The sequence below is a fragment of the Megascapheus bottae genome, chromosome 5, assembly GCF_031878675.1.
Source record: "Megascapheus bottae isolate mThoBot1 chromosome 5, mThoBot2.hap1, whole genome shotgun sequence".
Taxonomy (NCBI): domain Eukaryota; kingdom Metazoa; phylum Chordata; class Mammalia; order Rodentia; family Geomyidae; genus Megascapheus; species Megascapheus bottae.
This window is the reverse complement of record NC_143513.1, coordinates 51,309,921-51,333,842: the sequence shown is the minus strand read 5'-3', so window position 1 is coordinate 51,333,842 and position 23,922 is coordinate 51,309,921. Positions and strand designations below refer to the sequence as shown.

Genomic DNA, 23,922 nt, shown 5'->3' with positions numbered 1-23,922 from the left:
GGGTGTTGAACAGCCCTCCTTCAAAAAGGGAATCTCCTTCTCTCTCTTTGCCTATTAAGGTAAAAGATGGACTGCTGCAAAGTCCCTGTGATTTTCACTATCCCGTTAGTTTTATTAACTGTTCAAAAATCTGTTTATTAATTTGTTCAACTGAACCCTCAGGGTTTACCATCTGATTTTTATTAGGAAAAAATAGCTTTCTAGAAAAATCATTGCCTTAGAGAAAAAAACTCATCATTAAGTTCCAAAACTTGTGTAAACTGAAAATAATGTAACTTGAACAGACCATGAAATTGTACATAAGTAGTATTATGGCCTGGCTATGTCATAGACTGCTACTGTGATTAATGACAAGCATTTAAGTTAGTAATGCAATTAAATTGACTTTAATTCCACTTTGAAATAAACATTTTACTTTCATAATCTGAGCTTTCATTAGACATTCTATGCATAGTATGCACAAAAGAACCCACATATTTAAAATGAAATGGAAAGGTGTAGCTATGTACTTGGTGGCTCAGTGGCTTACCTCTTTGAACTTGTGACTAAGCTTGCTGGTGTCCAGGTCGGATGGGGAAAACATGTCCTCATTCTCAGGCAGCTCAAACACTTCAATGGCCATGTCACCACCAGGAAGAACCGGCCCTACCTCATCTTCTTCTTCATCTGTTGCATATTCTCCTGTCTGAAAGGAAGGGGACTTCAGAAATCTAGTTGGAGGTGGGTTATTTGGAAAATTTTATAAGATAGGAATAAAGCAAGTTGCCAAATGGTAAAAGTCAGCTTTTTAACCCAGCATGCCTCATGCAGCCAGTGTTATGAACAAATGTTAGTTGATAGAGCCAAAGTAATGAGTCTGCGCCATACAAATGTGCATTTCTAAGAATCAGAAGCATTGAGAGTTGATTTTTTGATCTCAGTGTCTTGTGGTTTTCACTAAACAACATTTTGTTGCTAAGGGAAATATGTCATTTCTTTAAATTCTCCCTTATGGTGTCAATAAGTCACCCAACCAGTAAGGAAGCAAGGGGAGAGGAAAGAGAGATAATAGGACTGATAGATGGAAAGGACTTTAACCAAGCCTTGCAAAAGTTTAGTACTTTGGTCCTACTAAGTTTTCACGTTCAGTGCATTCTTCTTGTTTGTTAACTACGGTGATGGTGAACTAGTAAATTATGGGAAGACTTGGAAGCTTCTAACCCTAACTGCATATGATCATAGGATGTCTCTACTGGACTTTAATAAATGAGTATTTTGTCAATGTGAGAAAAATAATTTATTTGGTTATTTGAAATTGGATAGGGAAGGGGGAAAACAAGACGAGGGGTGAGGGGGGGGGAGGGAAATTGGGACCAAGACATGTGAAAGGGTATCAATGTATGTGAACTAATGCACCTTCTATCTGGCAAATATCATGTAACCCTTCTATTAATTACAATGAAAATGTATGAGAAAAAAATAATTTATTTCAAGTTCTACAGTCCTAGCTTATTTTGAAACAAAACAAAACAAGATCTGCCAACAGAAGTATAGTGTGTGCTGTAAGAATTAGCCAAAGTTGGTCATGACTGCCCCTTTTAAATAGGCCATACACTTTCTAATACAACAAATCCTCCTTAATACCACATGGCTCTGCAGTTTGCCTTGTTGCTTTGTAAGCCCTGCAGGCTCCTGGAGGTAGAGTTCATGACCTGTGGAATAAATGTGCCTCTTGCCATTAACTTCCCTAACATTATTGGACAGTGTTGGTTCTTTTGGCAGCATCAGGCTATGAGACTATAATTCAAAATAATTGTCTGACATGTTCGCTTTATATAATTTAAAGACAAATCACTGATTCACACCATGAAAAAGACAAAGAACCTCTAATCCATCTGTATTCCATCAGACAGTACTTTTACACATAAAATACAGATAGAAATTTATACTGCCTGCAGAAAACTTCCATCAGCAGTGTACTGAATGGTCTATTCCTTTGATTAAGAAGTCCCAGCATCTAGACTGTTGCTTTTTCTTTTTCTTTTTTTCCCCCTGCTCTATACTCTATATTTTTCTTGCACATGAAAGATAGTTGGTCATTAACCTTGATGCGAATGTCTCTGGCTGTATTCTGACTTCTTTCCTAGGATTTACATTTAATTTGTGGAGTCTGGAAGGAGACACATTCTATTAAGAAGCTGAGAATCATTGACCACAGTAAACAAATAACTTCAGCATCTTTAGATGCTGCTTCTCAAAGAATCACTTAAAAATGAAGACCTGGACTTTGATGGTACTTTTTTTTTCTAAACTGACTACTTGTTAGTTAAAATCCCCTTTTTGCACACAAATAAAATCAAAATGCTTAACTAAAAAGAAAAGAGTTTGGTGGGTCATTCATCTTCAACTTATATAGATCCCCACTACCTGGAAATGCCACCCCAAGTATCTTTGGCACATGTCTGTATGTGTCTGTGAGACTGTACTTTGATTTTTCTCCAGGTACTCTATACGTAGAGATAGTTGTTTTCACGTAGTTTATATTTGTTAGTGCAAAGATATCCCACAAATCTTAAAAGTACTCTAATTTCAGAATAGATGTAGCTTTCTCGGCAGTCCATTTCATATGTAAACATACACATAGATATTAAGAGAGATGGAAGGAGAGAAAGAGAACTGAGAGAGTTAAGAAGCTAAGAGGAACTCAGTATGCATAGTAAGTAAAAAAATCTCAAGATATGATACAAGTTCTTGTGTGAGGGTATAAATCTACAAGCTTGTCTTTAACCCTGTAATCAGAACTACCAGTAAAGCAAACCTTTCTTGTGAAGGTTAATGGCATTACATAAAATTCAGTTCTATATAATCAATTTGATGACTAGCATAAATGACTCAAAAAATCTCAAGCTAAATTTAAAGTCTGACTAAGCCATAACAATATGGCACATTTTAACATGAAATAAAATGAAAAATCTCATTTTGCCAGTTTGAAAATACTTATTCAATGTGAGTGTGAATTATAGATATGGAAATACTAACCTTTCCACTCAGGGTTGGGATTTTGCTACATACCTGAGACTTGCCCCTAATCCTTTTATGTTCTGGTTATTTTTGAGACAGGCCCTCACCTTCTGTCACAGCAGGGATTATTCAGAAAAACCATCAAGCCAACTTTTTCTGGGAAGATGAGGACTTGTAAACCTTTTTCCCCAAAATGCAATCCTCCTAGTCTGCCACCAGTAGCTGATGGCAAAAGAAACTGAACTCCATATAAAGAGAACTTTTGAATAGTGAAAACCTAATAGTATGAATGTGTACACATACTAGAATCCGGACTACTCCTGAGAGCTGTAGATATGAGTACTGGCTTTTGAAAAGGAACAGAGTTGTCTGTGATATTGTGGAAGTAGTCATCTAAGTAATTTTTGGTCACTTAGATCTGGGCTCAAATTCTGGCTCTGAGTCTTTAGGAAAATTAATCACAAGATTTAAGCTTTGCTTTCTTATCTATAAAGTGAAAAAAATCTATAAAAAGAGTCCCTAGCTAGGTGCAGTGGCTCGTGCCTGTAATCCTAGTTACACAGGAGGCTGAGATCCTAAGATCAAGGTTCAAAGCCAGACTGGCTGCTAAAGTCTATGAGACTCTTATCTCCAATTAGTCACCAGAACACCAGAAGTGGCACTGTGGCTCAAGGGGGAGGTCGGTAGTCTCGAGCTGAAGAGCTCAAGGACAACAACCAGGCCCACCACTAACAACAAAAAAAAAGCAACGCATGAGATTAAAATTAGTATCTGGAATGTAACACAAGGCCTGTTATATAGAAGATGCCCCAAACAGCTGCTGCTGGTGGTCACCAGATTATATGCTAAGAATTGGTTTTTCCATGTACAAATCTTTTATAAGCAAATTGCTCCTCCTAAAATAAAATCTTTCATGTTGTTAAACCTGTCGCTCTTGTTATATATTCATAGTAGCATTTGCTTTTAACAAACTGAAGAAAGCTTCCAGATCTCCGGATTCCTCACACACTGGCCCCCTCCTCCTGCAGTGATCCAGGAGGAATATCTACCACATCAGAATACCTCAGAAAGCTGTTCCCTTTAAGACTTTACTAGCCGACTCCCTTCTGTTCCCTCTGTGTGGGTCTCATAGCGCCCACACCATGTTGATACTTCTTTGTGTGTCATTCTTTTCTCATGAACATCTTTTATCTGAAAGCTCCTTGAATGTGCCAGGTGCTATGGATTGCTATTATCCAGGGTGGGTAGGCCCGTGTTTGGCATAGAAACCGCCAAAAATATGGCGGAATAAAGTAAGACAATTGTAGCCACATCCACATAGCACAGTAAAGCCTGACTTTCCTGTTTATCTCAGCTTTTGAGTATGAAATATAGTGAAGCCCAGCTGCAGCTGGGGTCTGAATGACCCTTTAGGGGCTTTTTCTTGTTGTTAGGTTCAACCCTTCATTGGTGGTCATTTTCTTTTTTCTTTTTTTTTTTTTTTTTTTTTTTTTTTTTTTTTTTGCTGTAGCAATGTTTGCTCTGGTAAAGTCATGGACACTAAACAGTGCTTATCATAAAAATAGCCTTAATTATGCAGTTTTGTGGGAATTTGTTTGAGTCTGATTATACATATATATTTTTTCAGAATCAGTTCTGAGAGAGAATAGAAGAAAGCTCCATTTTCTCGGGAGGAAAATGGTATCAGATGAAGACACTGATATTTAAAACTTCCCAATCTTCACCAATCATTCATATGGCTTGTAGCAGCAAAAGAATCCTTTTGCCAGCAAAGGTATCCACCGGTTTTTGACCAGTGACTTCTGTGTGCTCTAGTTTTGTAATGCTTTGCCATTTCAGTCCCTTGAATATTGTTTGCTAGGTTATAAAGTACTTTTATCATAGGGTTGTCATAAATGTCATAAATTCACAGATTTAATCACAATGCCTAGAATATGCTAAATGACTGTGATTTTGTGACTGCAAGTATATGCACCACCCTGTGTTTCTCCAAGGCAAAGTGTACTCCAATAAAGTAGTACAATAATCAAGAATATGGCTTTGGGGCTACAGAGACTAACTTCATAGAAACAGAAAGATCTCTTGTTTGTGGTCTTTTGTATGAAATGGCAATAGTTACCATTCTTTTAGAGTTAACTATTTAAAATATATATTTGTCAGTTAAATCTTCCTGTCTACTGCAACTCATGTTTTCTTGTGAGACAGTTCATAAGCTAGTTTCTAATCTTCCAGAAAGTATACCTCAAGAGCAAGGGCGCTATTTCCTTCAATTGTGAATAGATGCTAACATGAATCCCAGCAATCCCTGCTTCCCTGGATATTTATGCAATGTATAATCTCTTTCTCTTTAGTGGAGCATGGGTCTATCAACTAACTTTTAACAACCAGAATATAATAAGAATAAAAGAAGTACTAATGTTACTAACAACCCTAGGATTTCACTGCTGAGATTAGCTTACCACAAGGACTATTGCTACATCTCTTTTGTCATTTTGCCTTCTCTGTGTCCTAACTATTGGGTCAGAAGCATGCTGTGAGTCTAAAAAGGCCTCATGTTACAAGGAACTAGGCTTCTGGACAAGAGCCAACACAGTCTGGCTCTGCAACAGTCACATGAGAGGGAGGCTCTCCTGAGTCCTGTGGACAGCTGCAAGTGAGCTTGGAAGCAGACCTGCTCCCACTTGAGCACTTAGATGAGCACAACTCTGGCTGACACCTTTCCTTACAGCCTTGAGAGAGAACGTGAGTCAGAGGCGTCCAGCTAAACTGACTCACAGACATAGTGATGCATAAATATTTATTGTATTATGTTGCTGTGTATTTTGGTGGTGGAGAATACTCCAAGGTTATATCACTGGAAAAAAATCATTGGAAACAAAAGCCACTTATGCCTCTCCTCATCAGACACTTGTAGAAGGGATGCATAGAGCAATGGTCTTCCAACAGAACCCACCCTCAAGTCTGTATTGTCTGTGGCTCTGGCAGATTTTGCTATGTGTATGACTGGTCCATAGCCACACTGGTCAATGTGAGTGACAATAAGAGCAGCTTGAAAATAATTTAAAGTCTTTACCATGTTTGTATTTTGTTTCCCCAGCCAAAGAGCAAATTTTTTGTGGGTATAAAACTAATTTTCCATGTCTTTTTTGTAAACATTATTTACTTTCAAAAAAGAGGTAACTGCTATTATCTTTTAAGTTTCTGATAAATATTTTCTAAACAAGGAAGGAAGTGGGAATCCCAGTTTTCCCACTAAAGAGCCTGTGAACTACCAAACTGGACAGTTCAGATGTCACACTGCAATCTTCTTTTGTTCATTTTACACGCCAAGGAAACAATGGGGCACTTATTCAGATGCCAGTACAACTGTGAGAAGAGACTAAGAAATCTTTATGTCCCTGAATTGTTACTCTTCATCACAGGATAACTACAGCTACCAGGGAGGCACAGGTTATTATAATTATTGTAACAGTTATATAATAATTCAACAAATTTTATTTTAGAAAATACAATGTCTTTATATTGAAATGAATTCACAGAGTATAGTAATGGTCCATTATAACCAGAACCAGAAATTATAGAGGTTAAAACAGAAGCAAGAAAAGAAACCAACTTAAATGTTATCGATGGCATTTTATGCATAATCTACAGGTAGTTGATGAGGGAAATCTCAATTTTACAATCTCCTTCCAGGTGGAATTATAACCTTTACCTCACTTGATTATCTGGTGCTTTGTAGTAGCAATTCCTTCTTGCAAAGAGTTTGCGAAAGATAGACCTCAATCCTTACATCATTGCTGCTGGCATTTTTAAACTAGATAATTTCAGTGCTATCTTCCCACAAACTCCCATAGCCCCAGGTCTCCAATGAACCCCAGATCCCTTATGAGTCAGGAGGTTTAGGGCTAAGTGGAGGGGAAAAAAATCCTTGATTTTTGAAGAAATAACATGAGGTTCTCACATGGAGATAAATTTAAGACACAGTTTTAACCTATTTTGTGGTTCTCAGAGGTTCTCATGTTATATTCACTTTTTATTCCCGTGACTACTAACTGTGTGATATACACATAGAATTTAAAATCATTTAAAGCACTGAGTTGACACAAGCATTACTTAAATAAATGTTAAAGAATAACCACTATGAATCAGGGGCTTAATTCAAGAAGAGAAATGGTATAGACCCATGCCTCCTGGACTCTCCATCTTAGCTGCTAACCCTTCTAAAGAAATTTTGCTGAATTCTCTCAATTTAGGGCTTTTAATATGTTTCAATTTTGTTTAACTTGTTTCAGGTTTACCTCTTTTTTTCGTATTGCTAAACAATGTGTTCTTATGTTGATAAATGAATCCCATTGTGCACATTCTTCGGTGCTTTTAACTTTTCCCAAGGCATTCAGAGTTGTAGCATCTGAAACCACTTCCATGTACCCTTGCACCGTGTGAAAAATACACAACAAATTCAATACATGTGGCACACTCTTGTTGGTAAAGATGTCAGATATGCTCCTTTTGTTTTCTTACCATAAAAGTGTATTATGCATGAGTGTTATGAGTTCTGTGTGTAAGACTTTACTAAAATGTTTGGCAAGAAACAGACTTATTGAATCCAGTTGATTGGATAGTGTCAAACTGTTTTCCAAAGTGGCTGGGCCAATTTCTTTTCCTATGTGCCAAGAATAAGAGTTCCCCTTTCTCCACAGCCTTATGGAACTTAAAATATTTGATTAAAATCAATTTAGTAGGTTTGAAATGGCATTTCATTTTTGTTTAAAATTTCCACATCCTGGATGACTGTTAGTACAGCTGGGCGTCACCTGTCACTAGAGTTCTTCTGTGAACTGCTTATTCAAGCCAGTGGCTCAAGTAGTCTTCTCTTATTGGCTTATGGAAATTGGTTTTATGTAATTCTCCTTCAGTTACTTATTCTCTAAACATTTTCATCTAGCTTGTGTTCCATGTTTTTCATTTTCTTAAAGGAATTTTTCTTCTTTTATGGCAGTTCTTAATTTGAACATCAATTTTCTCATTCTTTTCTTTTATAGTTTTGTTATAAGAAATTAGTTTCTTACACTGGGTTCATCATCATTCTTCTACACTCTCTTCTGAATTTCATAGCTTCGTTTTCCTACTTGAAAAACCAGACTACTTGGAATAAAATGTTGTGGTTTAGTAATATTCTTCTCACGATTTTTTGCATCCTTTATATGAGTGGAATAGGTCTGCACACTTTTTTCTCATCATTATTATTTTAGTACCACAGTGATAGCTAAGTATATACTCTAAAGGTCTCATCTACATTTCTTGTTTTTATGTCACATTGCACATTAGTGGAGATTTTATTCACGTTTGGGATAATCGCTAATCAAATAGTTTTTAGCTAACCATTCCACCATTCTACTTTCCCAACATTTCAGTTCCCTTTCTTGCTCTTTCTCTCCTTCTACCTATTCTCATCCTTCTTCACTTTCTTCTACTGTTTTATTAATCATGGCATTTTATTTGCATGTGAGTTTTGTACTCTGAAACTGTAACTCATATTTCTTGAAACTTTAATCTTTAGGCTTTTACTAGAGGTGAATACCCACAAGGAAGGTCTGAAATGTAGCATCCATTCAGGCTGTAGTGATAATGATTTCTCAGAGATAGTGTTTCCTTCCTTTCCACAAACCACTAAGATATGACATTGGTAGTTTTCTATGCAGTGCTTGGGTTGTGAACATATTTCCCTATAGAGATTTCATTTTAGTTTTATGTTTGAAGTTCTCCAATTAAGGCATCCCATTTTGGATGTAAAACGAACTGCTTTTAAGTGTATGTAAGTGAACACTTGGGTTAGTAGCTACAACCACATGAAAGATAAAGAACATTTATGTCCTTATAATTAGTTACCTAGTGGAAGTTGGTGGTCATTTTCACCAAGTCTGGCAATAGAGGATAGTTTTACTAATTCTACAATGTCATTAGAATGAAATAGTGAAATACTGCTTCATGTCTGGCATCTTTTCTTCATCTAAATGGCTGATTTAGTTCCATATCATTGTTATGATGATGATACCCTGCTATTACTTCTATTGAAGGTTTCTATTACCTTTGACCCTATCACTTTCCTGTCTCTAATCATTGTTATGTAGAATAACTCTCCAGGGAACCTTCTTCTTGTACCTAGAGAGGATCCTTTAAGCAGAGGAGAATGTCTACTTCCTTAGGATAGGGTGTGTAGGTGTGTGTGTATATGTGTATGTAGCATGTAATATGTGTACTTTGCTTATCTCAGATCAAGCATTGATATAATCTTGAGTTGAATATTTTCTAAGAGCCCTATGTTTCAAGGCATTGATCACTACTACATATTCTTTCAAGCTAGAGGATCACAAATCACAAGATATAATTCAAGAGTTACCAACTTTGGAGTCTGTGGCTGTTAAAAGATTTTATCTTTCTCTGACTCCTCGGGTTCTCCTTACCAGAATCAGCCCACTTATCTCTTAAACATATTTGACCTTTATAAACTTCATTACCTCTTTTACTAAAATTTTTGTATTATTTAAGATGTTATGCTTTTTTAGACATTTAGCATATAAGCTACTCTATAAATAGTGCAAGGAAGTAGTACAATACTTTAAAAGTGTAAGCATTTCATGTTTTGAAATTAGAGAGCTTAGCATCAAAAAGCTTCTTTTCCTAAAATAAAAGGAAAAAACACCCAGTAGGTTCAAAGAGGATATAAATCACCACATATATTCTGTAACCATCATAAGCCTCAGTATTGAATATTAGCTTTTTAAAAAAATCATAAAATATTTAAAGTGTTAGTGATTAAAAGCATTCATGGTTAAATATTAGGAAATGAGAGCAAACTGCAGAACCTCTACAAAAAGACTTGTGATGTTCTAGAATTAACATGTGTTTCTTCAAGTCATTACTTTCAGATTATTATTCAGCACACCCAACCCAAAGCTCTAGGAAAACTTTTTAGAGCACAAGAAGTTAATAAGACACACAGAATATTTAATTTCACATGTGAAGCAAGAAGGTACATTATTTTCTACCCAAAACACAAACCTTAAGGGAATAGTTGTTATTGTTATTGCAGTTGCCAGATACTCCTTGCAATTCAGCCACAGTGTTCTAAAATGGTTGACAAAAATAGTTACAGAAGGTTCTTTCTCCCTCAGGAGAGCAGCCTACAGGCAAGAACAAGACAAGTATGGAAGCCCTAGTGCCTGCTGCAATACACTGTCAAATGCCAGGAAGATGTCAGCTACTTATGTCAAAGGAGCCTCACTCAGGGTTTCACAGTTATGGCACATAGTCTGTTCAAGGTTGTCTGTAACACAAGCTGCTTCCAAAGAGTAAACAGCAAGTCAAATGTAATGTTCTCCATTGAACAGCACTTTACATAAAATCTACATTCAGGCAAGCTTTACCATACTTATTTTAACTGTTGCTTTCTGCCTTTGATTGTTACATGTTAATATCAGCAATAAAATAACTTCATGTAGGCAGTTATTTTAACTTGTATCCAATATTTTAAAAGATTCTAAGAATTAATACTATTGTGGTATTGTTATAATGATGATAATTTCCAGTAAGGAAAACAAATTATAAAAGATTAAATTGTTTTCAGAGACGGGGCTTCAGTTTCTGGAGTGATGATTACAAGCATGTCATGAACAGCTGCCTAAGAGAATTTGAAATGTCATCTACAATAAAAGACTTTACAGTGTCATAAATACTGTCTTAATAGGATCTTTAAGAAACCCAAATAATCGTATAATTTTAAACATCCATATAAAATTACACATTTTCATTTCAAGGACCATATGTATTTTCTAATTAAAAAAAGGATGTATGACACTAGTTTGTATTGTATTTCCATATGGGTTCACACTACTTTAAACTGCATAATGTGCTTCGATAAAAATCAATATCCATAAAATATGAGCATGTTATGAAAAGATATGTATATACCACAATTGCATGTCTCACTACTAGAAGGTTAAACATTACTAGATACAGATTATGACAGGACAGGAGATTAAATGTATTAAAATGAAAGTCTAGTTGAAAATGTTACCATACCCCTGGAATTTGCTGGCCTAGTGCTGACTGTCTGAGGGGTTTACTGAACTCCTCCATGGTTACCTTTCAAGATATTAAAAAAAGAAAAGAAAAACAGATGAATAGTAATGCCATGAAATCCAGAAATGCAATCACTCATCACAGATATGATGAGATGTACATTAAAATACTTCCAGTGGTTCAGAGTCTCATCTTCTTCAGCCTTTAGGCATAGTCATCTTTATTTTTTTTCTAAATTAGCATGTTTAATAGAGAGTGAACAGAAATAGGAATGCACATTAAAATGGAAATGGCTGTTTGCTTTTTTTAAACTCTTCTAGTTTAAATATTTGGAGAAAAAATAGAAAAGGCATAAATTTAAATGTTTGAGGATTATCTATACATTTCAAATTCTATTAGACCATGACTTACTATTTGAAATGTTGCAGCAGAAGTGAAACATGCTAAGTTGCTACTCCTCAACTTTATTTCTCCTAGTCACTGCTTTTCAGAATATCATCGTACTTTGACAGTTTTGGAACACATTTCTCACACTATGGTGTTTTCTGTATAACCAGTTCACACACGTAGCTCACTGTGTTAATGTGTCAAGTTCCAAGTTAGAGTCAACCTTGGATGGTTTGATCAAAGCCAGAAGCTCCCAGTTCATCTGCAGACAATGCTGATCTAAGGGCTGGCTCTGAAAATTACTTGGATGAACTTGGTTCCTCTGTATTTAATTAGAGGGTTTCCTGGCTATGTTTAGGGAATGTCTCAGGAGATATCAGCATATAAAAGATTTGGAATTTGAAATCCCAAGATGATTCTACAAACTGTTAGAAAAGTAAAAAGCCAGGTGACTGATTATACATTTTGCCAGCCTGTTCTAACAAAGATATGTAAATCAACACATTGCTTCATTGCATATGGAATTAAATCCAGTTTTCAAGGATCATTTAACCATTGGAGATCCAATTCTGGTTCTTCTCATTTACTTTTCTTCTTGGTATATTTTCTTTTTCATTAGCAGAAAAATAGAATCAATAGAAAATACAGAGATAACACTCAAATCAATTTTGTAGTATTTGATAGCATTAGCTCAAAATTTTGAAACAAGTGATAACACTGCAGGTTATAACACTGGAGTAAATTTTCATTATTAGTTCAGTTTTCATCTCTTCTATTGACAGAAAATTAATGGCTGTTTTTACCTGCACCTGTTTTAAGAAGGCATTGTGTGATACATACAAAAATGAGAACACAACAGCCACAGAGAAAGATGGGAGAATAGCCAACAAAGGTGCAGCCTCGAACCTTTGCAATAAAGGGAGGGTTACTTAGTATAACACAGGAGTAGGCATTTGACTTCTATTTTTTACAATTTGGCAACAAAGTGAAAACTCAGCTGAAAGCAAAACTCAAGTTTCGCCAAACATTTCAGCATTCAATTACTCTTAGACTCTAATGAAGATGATACTAATCACTGCCTTGACAAATTCTCCAAGTATCCAATTTCCCTATTATTAGAAATACAAAACAAAGACTTAGAGAACCTAAGTAGTACACGACCATCATTCAAAACAGGAACCCTGCTAACATCTTTTGTTACCTTTTTCTGTGATTGCCTGAGTACAGACAAGCCCACCCAGAATTCCCCTGAAAACCAGCCCAGTTCTTTGCAAGGCCCAGGATATGGAGCCAGAAAAATTATTTTAATCCTAACTTTGTGAACTACTTTTTCATCGCTGGGGGGGGGGGGAACAGTCACTGCCTTTCTAGGGACAAATATCTCTGGTGAGTCTTGTAAAGATTAAATGAGGCTGGGCGCCAATGGTTCATGTCTGTAATCCAAGCTACTCTAGAGGAAGATCAAGATAATGATAGTGGTTCCAAGCCAGCCTGGGCAAAAGAAAAGAAAAAATTTGCAAGAACCTCATCTTAGGATAAAAACAAAAAACAAAAACTGGACACTGTGGTTTAGCTATAGTGGTAAGTCTAAATAGGAGGTTTATAGTCCATACCAGCCCATGAAAAAAAAGTATGACCCTAGCTAAAAAATATCCAGAGCAAAATGGGTCTGAGGCATGGTTCAAGTAGTAGTGTACCTAATAAACCAGCATGAAGCCCTGAGTTCAAACCCCAGTACCACCAATATGGTAAAAAATGAATAAAATAAAATAATGAGATCATGTAGGAAAGGCCCCTTGCCAGGTATCCGATAAAACTATTTACTCCTTTACTGGTAAAAACACCTTCTCAGATGACAATCAACTCAATTTGTTTTCCAAAACTAGGCTGATAAAAAAAAAACTAAAAGCCCAGGACTCTTCTACTTAGTATATTGTACATTCCTAAGTATAAAGTTGAACAAAATAATTTTTTTTGCCAGTCTGGGGCTTGAACTCAGGGCCTGAGCACAATCCTGGGGCTTTCTCAAGGCTAAAGTTCTATCACTTGAGCCTCAGCACCACTTCCGGCTTTTTCTATGTATGTAGTACCGAGCAATCGAACTCGAGTCTTCAAGCATGCAAGGCAAGCACTCCACCACTAGGCCAAACTCCCAGTCTGAGCAAAATTATTTTTATGGTAACTTACCTAATTAAATTTTATAAAAATCCATCATATACATCCACATCTTTAATTTCTAGCATTCATCCATAAAGAGCAACACACACACACACAAACACACACACACACACACACACACACACACACACTCAAACTTTAGCTGCTTGAATTGAAAACTTCAAGAGATAAATGAGATCAATGACCCATCCTCAAAAGGAATCATATGATAATGATCTAAAATTTTCCTTAGAGAAGTGTAAAAAATATAGTTACTTTTTCTCATTTAAACCTAGTGTCCTATTTTTTTCTTTTTTTAGAAGCAGAGAGTCGGGAAGGCCTTGAACTTGCAATCCTCCTGCCTCAGCATCCCAAATGTTGGGAATGTAGGTAGTATGAGAAGCTAGGAAAAAACCGGAGGTTCCATCCAATTCTGTAGAGACTCAAGGCCAATCAGTTGCTAACCTTCGAATGCTCCTCCCTTCCATCCACTTGAGGTCACTCTACTCCCCTGATCCTACAGTAGGCTTGCAGTCTTAGTAAATCAATGCCCACAATACAACACCAAACACTATAACACAGGACTGAATGCTAAGTTTACAAGATCAAATATTTTAGTTTCAAAGTAATACTGTTATATTTCATATCTCAGTAAGATTAGAAAATACTCATCACATTTCAAATAAACGTTGCAAATGAAGGAAACAGAATGTTAAGACCAATTGATTCACTGCTAATTTTCAACTATAATAAATGAAGAATATACACATTTGGATTAAAACATCACAGATCAACTATACATGCAACAATATTTGAATGTTGATTTCTTAATTTTCTCCATATACTGGTTAACAACCAAAAAAAGCTGTTTCCCCCCTCTCATGGAAAAATAATATATTCAGATGAGCAGAGTTAAACATGCAAATTTTCATTGTACTTATATCAATTGACATAAACATTATTTGTTTTATCTGAATATTTATTAGTTTATTAAGTGTGAAATACTACAACTAAATTGTTGTTGGATCTAGTGAATATGAAACGTATGCATGTTTGAATGTGCTTATAATAAATATGTTGTCCCATTGTATCAGTGTACATTTGGCATGACATTAGAAATAGACCGGCATCTGTGTTACATTACAGCACACAAGAGTTCCAGAGAACCGTTTTCACTTGGGGGTTAGCTTCTATTCATTTACTTGATCTTCTACAGAGAACAGGATGTAAAATTATTCCAATATGTATCTGCCCCATGAAACATGTGCTATTGGAAAAGGTTGGCTCTGTGTTTTGTTAGCACAAATCATAGTGAGCAGGGTCCAAGGAACTTTCTCTTCCTCTGGGGGGTGGGGCTGCCTCTGGAAACACTCACTCATCATTAGTACTTTTCTGTGTATGTTTATCTATGGATGAATATGTTTTTCCACTTAGAAATGTTTACTGATTGCTTTGACAAAGTAGCATAGGCTCTTGTTTGGAATAGGTTGAACAAAACATAAAACAGAAAGCGACCATCTAATTCCAGCAATAAAGATAACCATTCTTCCTTTTTGGTTTGTATGAATTTCTTCATAGTAGCATGGTAAGACAGGTTTGTTTCCTCATCCAGAATACTGTAAATGGGATCCAAGACTTGATCCGAATATATCTGACAGGAGTGGTACAGACACATCTTCCTCATCAAATTGCAAAGAACCTACTACATTGTTACAGCCATACTAGAACCAAAATAAAAAAAAAATGGTGAACAATTCAGTGAGAAGCCATGTAAGGCAAGTTTCCCCTCCTCCTACCTCATCATCATCAGCATCGTACTGGGCATAATGCTGCTCCAGCAGTTCTCTCTGGCGCCTCTCTTGTTCCAGGGTCTGGCTGATCAACTGGGCAACCTCACTCACTTGTCCTGGTTTTTCTCGTCCAATGACAAATCTGTAGAAAGAGTTAATGAAGACAAAAACAGTAATGACGTTCCAGCAAAGAGGATTGCTGAAAAAAGTGGTCAGGCTCAAGATTTCAGCAGAGGCTATCAAGACTCAAAAAAGCCATATTTCATTGGGTATTCCTGAGGGTGAGGAAAGGTGAGCTGACCAATGGCATTACAGACCTAGATCAGAAAGGACAAAAACAGGACAAAGGAAAGACTATTAAAAAATGAACACTTCAGGAGAAGCCATCACTAACGTACTTCATTTCACAGCATTTTACACATTTGGATTTTTTTTAATGGTAGGCAACATGTAATTTAATGCACTTAAGATAAAAAAGATAAATGGTACTGAATAAATTTCCAGAATTTAACAATCATTTCCATAACAATGTCCATCTGAGTTAACACAAAAATGGCTTCAAAAACACTTCAAGGTAGAACATTAAGTAGTTAAGCAGGGGAGAATGGATTTTTTACCCCTAAGTTACGAAAATTTTGGAATTAAAAAGAATGGGAAATAGAGATAGGACTTTTTGTTATGTTTTGAAAAAGAAAAACTAAAATAATAAGGGTAAACTAATCACTTCAATGGGAGAAAAAGAGTGTGAGCAACAGTTCAATATATAAAGGGGAAAAGGCTAATATCTATGGATATTAATTCCTCAAAGAAAACAATTCTAAAAATATTATTTACTAATTGTTAACCAAATATTCTCAAGAGATTAATATTCATTTAATTTATTCACATTAATATATGGTTCTATATTTCTATAAATACAAATGATATGTCTCTAAGATATATTTATGACAGTATTATTTTCAATGTTAGTAGAACTATACTTATACTGATACTTTCCTTTCATTCAAATTTGAATATTTATTTTAAAATGTTGTACTCAATTGTAAGAGACCTGGATCACTATTTCTGCACATATATACTGAAGCGCTAAATGTTTGCACTCAGATGTTCATACTTGTGTTTGTAGAGATACTTCCATGTAGTTTCAAACAAAACTATGAAATTAAGCCTGGGTGTTCATTCCCTTTTGAGTTATTTTCATCTGGGGATCAAGTATATAAAAATTAATACTGTAAATTTACTTTCTTTACATATAATTTGTTCTTAACAAGGTACACCGATTTAAAATGTATAGTTCAATATGTGTGCAAATATATAAACTTGTCATGATTATATCAATTAAAACACAGAACACTTCCATGAACATGGAGTATTTCCTCATAACTTCCCAAGAAATCATCTTCACCCTGTCCTCATATGCATCTTTTCTGGAGTTTCCTATAAACAGACTCAGGGAGTCTAGCTTTTTTAGCTCCTAAGAATGGCTTGCAGATGTGCTCTCATTATTGGAAGAAGCAGCTTACTGAGTAGTATTTTATTGTCCTATATGTACTACATTGTTCCTTTTCTATTCCATTAGTAAGTAATAGGTGCTTTTTGGATAGTACATAGAGTTATGAATATCTAACAATGGAATTAAATCATATGGTCAATATACGATTAACTTCTAAATTGTCCAATTGTTAAAATTGGGCAATTTTTTAATTGTTGAACTAGTTTATATTCCACAAGCACGGCATGGGATGAACTCTATATCTTCACAAACAGTATTAACTTAAAATATTCACAATTCTAGTGAGTGTCTATTGATGGTTTATAATAATTTCAGTTTCTAGTGCTTTGCCGACTTTTGATAAGTATTTTTTCATGGACTTATTGAACATTCATACCACTTCATCAGTAAAATATCTTTAACGCTCTAGCCTAACTCTAAAAATTGTTTTTGTTACTGAGGTGAAATGGTTCTTTACATACTTTGCATACACACTGTTCTGAATAAATGTACATGCATTGTAGTGCAGATATTTATACACAAGTGGGCATGCATACACTCATAATACGTTTATGTGCTATTGTCTTCTTCAAGTTCGTGTTTTGTCTCTTCATTATTCAAAAAAGATTTCAAGGAATTTGTGTTTATTACTTCCTTAATAAAGAAATTCATGTCTTTTGTTTTCTACTTATGAAATTGCTACCTGGTTTAGGCTTTTTGATTAGGATTTAGTATTAAGATTTTTCTCTTATTTCCTCCTTGAAGTGTTAACATTTTGTTTTTCAATCAGGTTTCTAACATTAAATTAATTTTCATGTATGATGTGATTAGCATGAGCTTTATTTTTCTGCAATAGATCAGCATTTATTTCAATACCAATTGTTGAGTTTGTTCAGGGCTGGGAGCAGAGCCTAGTGGTAGAGTGCTTGCCTAACATTCATGAAGCCCTGGGTTGGATTCTTTGGTACACATACTCAGAAAAACAAGAGTAAAAGAAAATAAAAATAAAGATAGTTCATTGCAATTAACTGGATTATATGGATACATTTATTGACTATTAGTTGACCATGCATTTGTTGACTGATTTTTTTGACCTTCCATTTTATTCCACTGGTATGTTTACACTTTTTTTAATACTACAGTTTGTTGTTTTTTGTTTCTTTGAAGCAGGTACGCTTGAACTCAGGGCCTGGGCATTGTTCCTTAGCTTCTTTTACTCAAGGCTAGGAGTCTACTACTTGAGGTACAGCTCCACTTTTGGTATTTTCTGAGTAGTTTATTGGAGATAAGAGTCTCACAGACTCTCATGCCTAGGTTGGTTTCAAACAATGATCCTCAGATCTTAGCCTCCTAAATAGTTAGGATTGTTATAGGTATGAGCCAATGACCCCTGAGAGTTTCTCATTTATTATATAATAAGTAATAAAACAAGATTGTATGAATTCTTCAACTCTATGTGTCCTTTCCTCTACATTTCCACATAAATTTTGTAATTACTTTGCCAATTTCCAAAAGCCCAGGGCGCCTTGCTTTTGAATGTTTCAAATCTATAGATCATTTTGTGCTAGATTATATATGTGCTAGTCCTGGTGTTTGAACTCAGTGCCTGGGTGATGTCTCTGAGCATTTTTTTTTTTGCTCAAGGCAAAGCCATAGCTTCACTTCCAGCTTTTTCATAGTTTCTTGATGATAATAGTCTCAAGGACTTTGTTGCCAGCTGACTTTGAACCATGATCATCAGATCACAGCATCCTGAGTAGCTAGGATTACAGGCATGAGCCACTAAGTACCATGCTATAGCTCATTTTTGTAGAGAAATGATAGTTTGACAGTGTGAACTCATATGATCAAAGAACAGAGTATATCTGTATTTGGATCTTTAAGTTCTCAGAATATTACACTGCAATTTCTAGTATACTAGAGGAATAGCCTATTCAAGTTATACCCATGTATTTCATGTTTTTGAAGTGATTGTAAATTGTTTTAATTTTTAAATTGCAGTTCTAGTGATTTGTTGCTAGTTTATTAGGACACAACTTTGAACACCAGCCTCATTTTCTGCAACCTTACTAAACAGACTCTTTAATCTTATAGAAAATCTATTTACTTATTTATTTAGTAGCTCCTTAGGATTTTATGATGACATCTATGATGAAGGAAGATGACTCTGTTTCCCTATTTGGCATCTATTAATTATTTGGGGTTTTTTTTTTTGGTCTATTCATTACCTCACTGTGCTGGATATGACCTCCAAGATATATTTAAAAGAATGTGTTTTAGAAGACATCCTTGCAATCACAACCATTCTAAAATATGAGTCCTGAATAAAGATACACAGGACAATTTCATCGAGAGATATTACTGTTTCTTTAATTGAAATACGAAGGCCTATCCCCTTCCCCCGTTTTGGTTTCCCATTTCCTTTCCTATGGTAGAAAAGTTTTTTAGGAAAGCATTACACTTCAATAGACTGAAATCGGGCTATTTCCAGGGTGAGAATAGCCTATAGATTTCCTAATATCCTCAAAAATGAGCCATTTTTCTTAAATCAGAATTATTTGTGATAATAAATAAAATAAAATGAAAGTTCATTTATAATCAACTTTCAGAGGGAACAAGACTGTTTTATATTTAGTGAGCAATGAGCATTTTATCTTGGTCCTGGTTACTCACACCTGTAATCCTCGCTACTCAAAGACTCAGATCTGAAGATCTTAGAAGGCAAATAGGGACCTATGCCCATGAGTTTCTCCAGTGAGCTCCAGCTCAAATGGTGGAGTTCTGGCCTTGATGGGGGGGGAGAAAAATGCATTGAGGCAACATACATGCTTGAGTTCAAGCCCCAGGGCTAGTGTACACACACACACACACACACACACACACACACACACACACACACCTCAAATATAATTTTAAATTCTGACGATATGGTCAAAATCCTAGCTTGGGTTTCTGAATTTATCTATATTATTTAGCATAGTGCATTTTGGGCCAAATATTGGTTTATATTAAGAATAGTTTTATAGTCTGACAAAAAAAATTGATAAAAGGAAAATGATTACAATTTACAACTGTACAGACAACAGAATATATTAACAGTTTCACTTTTTAAAGTGTTATTTTGAAGTATACCATTCTTTTCACTAGCAGCTTTTTTGAGCAATGGTAGCACTCAGCTACATATAACTTTAAAATCTTATAATCAAATATAAATCATGATATAAATTTGAAATAATGCAATGTCATCCTTGCAATAAGTATGAACTATATGGCAGTAGAACTAAACTACCACTCGGCTTCATTTTCTCCATGTGAAAATTAGTTTCAATGTTCTGAAGCAATGATCAACTACAAATTCAGTGTATGCATGGAAGGATTTGAATACACTATTGTTATGAAATGATTTATATTCATAAATATTTCTATAAATATAAATTGAAATATATATAACTACAATTAAATTCATATATATATTTTCAAATAATATGTATGTTTCCATGTATTAGTTGAGTTACAGGAATTATAACATCACTTTTCTTTATGTTCCTAATTTGCTGCATTTCTTTGTTGTTGTTTCCTTTTCTTTTTGTCTTGTTGATTTGTTTTGGGGAGGGTAATTGGGGACAGAGAAATAGAAAGACAAAGACTGAAGAAAGGCCACAGTGATATTCACTAGGGTGAGAGGGTAGGTCAGGAGGGAAAAACTGGGGGAGACATATACTCATTACCTGACTTGTTCAACTGTAATCCCTCTGTCCATCACATCTATAGCAACAAGTTTAAAATGAAGCATGTTGCTTTATTGATTCCATAGGAAAGAATATGTCCCATTAAGATTACACACAGAAGCCAGGCTTGGTGGCTCACACCTGTAACTCTAGCTCTGACTGTGATAATAGAATATATAGTCGAACTGGCCATTTCTTTTAATCCCTTCCTTCCTTCCTTCCTTCCTTCCTTCCTTCCTTCCTTCCTTCCTTCCTTCCTTCCTTCCTCCTGCCCTCCCTCCCCTCCTTCCTTCCTTTTCTGTTTCCCTTTCTTGTGGCACTCAGGTTTGACTCCAGGCTCTTGAGTTTGTGAAGTTAGTGCTGTCTACCACTGGAGCGATGCCTCTAGTCAAGCATTTGGCTCTTTAATTGGAGACAGAATCTCTGGGGCTTTTCTGCCCAAGCTGGCTTCAAATTGTGATTCTGTAGTTTTCAGCTTCCCAAATAGCTAGGATTTCATGCATGTGCCACAGATATCTAGAGAATCAGCCTGTTTATAAAAGTAAAGGTTCTTTAAAATGAAAAGATTTTTTTCTCACTACTTTGAAAGATTTTTTTATTTGTTTTCTTGTTTTTTTCTTTTTAAACTTTGCTTTAACCTAAAGCAAACCAGATCATTTACTGTGGATAAAATCACTATAAAAATAAGGTAACATCCCACAAATTCACATAGCTATTTCAACTGCAAATAGAGTGGTTTCCAAGCTTAGGATATAACAATACTACTAAAACTAAATTCTACAGTTAGGGCTTTACATAGCTATTTTCCCACTGTTTAAAAGACTTACCATGTTTTCAGCTGGTTTATTGCACTAAGAGCAATACACTCACCCCCTCCTGAGATATAGTAAACAAGGGCAAATGGGTCAGTTGTCTATTTTCTTTTCATCTGTGGCCAGACCAAGTAAGGCCTATGTCTTCTGGAATTTAGATGTCTAGACTACATAGCCTTTCTTTGATTAGATTATCAAAGTCTCTGGTGAGCTGTCAAACAAAACATAAACAACTATAAAATTGCATTTGTTAAACTAAGTAACAAATAGTCTTCATGTTCTATGTCAGTGACATGGGGATTAAGTAAAAACCTAATCCTCTGTGGATTGCTTATTTTCTCATACGTTGATTCTTTTAGTTAACTAAGAGACTGGTCAAAAATGTCACTTAAGTAATGCTGCAATTTAGAAATTCTTAATGCAGAATTGAGAAAGAAAAAAGCCTGCATCAGAACATAACAATTAATTCTTATGACTCATATATTCTTTAAATATTGACTTTGCATCAAATCCTGAAAGTTATTGCATGAAAAATAAAAAAAAGAACAGATGTACTGAAATAATACTGAACATCCCATAGTACTAAGTTGTGTGCTACCAATCACAAGATCACACAGTGATGGTAAAGCCTTTTCTGTAAAAGCACGGCCACCTTCCCTTTAGCTATTTGATGCTCAAACCCTTTTATGAGTGGATAGGTCTTAAAATTCTGACTATCCCATTCACTTCAGAGGCAAGGCAGAAGAATTGTGGTCTGAGTAGTGCAGGCAAAGGTACAACATCCTATCTAAAAGCAAAGAGAACTGGGACATGGCTCAAGTGGCAGACTATACTTACCATAGTCTTAATCAAATTAAGAACTATATTCAAGTTCTACTAAGAAAACAGTGGTAAAGGTATTTCTAGCCACTAAAGTTTACTGATAGTAAGAATTAAAGACTTATACAAACAAGCTATGGTATTTTATTTATTATTACTTACACCTAATTTTTTCTTTTATATTGTAAGCTGTATTAATAAACCATAGTATATTTATAACATTATTTTAAGTTACCTAAGATTTTTATTTTGAAAAGCTAAACCCATATACAAACAATTATTCATTCAAAACTAATTTTTCTCTAACCCAGTAGTATTGTAACATTATCTTTTTTTGACTTTTTAAAAAATTATTTTATTGTCAGGGTGATGTATAGAGTGGTTACAGTTACATTCTTCAGGTAGTGGGTAAACACTAATATTCCTTCACATTCTTTTCTCCCATTTCCCCTCTCCCCACCCACTCCCAATCATCTTGTTTTCCTCTTCCCTTCCATATTTCAAATAAGCAAGTAAACATATATACAATATGTCAAGTACCAAAGTCACATACAGTAACAATATGGGTAAACCATAAGGGGTAAAAAAAAGAAAAAAAAGAAAGAAATTTGCATAGTATATTAAAAACAACCACAAAGATAAACCTCCTAGAGTTCATTTTCCTTAGCCTCATGTTATATGATCATATGCACATAGCTTTTGAACTACGGTGATCCTATGCTAAGAGAGTTCTAGATGTGTACTAATTATTACAAATGAGGGAAGCCATAGAACCTATGTTTCTTTGAGTCTGGCTTACTTCACTTACTATGATTTTTTCCAAAAATGATTCCTTTCCATTTCCTTATGAATGGAGCAATGCCATTCTTTCTGATGGCAGCATAGAATTCCATTGTGTATAAATACTTCATTCTTAATCTATTCACCTACTGAGGGGCATCTAGGTTGATTCCATATCTTCCCTATGGTAAATAGTGCTGCAATGAACATCGTTGTGCTAGTGGGTTTAGTATGTCTTATTTTTGGACATTTGGGTAAATGTCAAAGAGTGGAATTGCTGGGTCATAGGGGAGCTCCGTGTTTAGTCTTTTAAGGACCACCATACTGCTTTCCAGAGTGGTTGAACAAATTTACATTCCCATTAGGAGTGTAGTAGCATACCCTTCTGGCCACATCCCTACCAGAATATACTGTAACATTGTGTTTTCTATATTATATTGTTAAATGTAGTATTTGGTCAGGTGCCAGTGGCTCATATTTATAATTCTAACTATAACAAAATGATGAGACAAAGGACAAAAGGTGAATCAATGTAATAGTAATACTCAGTAGGTTCTATGTTCTAAATAAACTTTACAACATGGGGAAGAAGAAAGTTGGGGGGTTGTGAGAAAAAGTGGGAGAAATGCTGGACATCACCTTATGTAACTGTAACCCCTCTGACATCACCCTTAGAAGGCTGAGAACTTGAGAGCTGAGTCTTGAAGCCAGTCTAGGCAGAAAAGTCTAGGAGACTCTTATTACCAATTAACCAGCCAAAAGCCAGGTGGTAGAGGGCTAGCTTTTAGCAAAATCTCAGGGCAAGTTCCTGAGCCCTGAGTTCAAGCCCAGAATAAACATAAGAATAAATAAAATATACTATTTAAAACATTATA

General features: G+C 35.3%; 1 protein-coding gene across 1 annotated transcript in view; it reads right to left on the bottom strand.

Annotated features, from left to right (window-relative positions):
- Positions 1–23,922, bottom strand: part of Ppp1r9a (protein phosphatase 1 regulatory subunit 9A) — a 268,149-nt gene that overhangs the window by 64,142 nt on the left and 180,085 nt on the right. Inside the window, 4 exon segments of the mRNA XM_090333138.1 lie at positions 530–685; positions 10,063–10,128; positions 11,083–11,145; positions 15,423–15,558. Of these exon segments, the coding sequence (XP_090189264.1) occupies positions 530–685; positions 10,063–10,128; positions 11,083–11,145; positions 15,423–15,558 (421 nt within the window).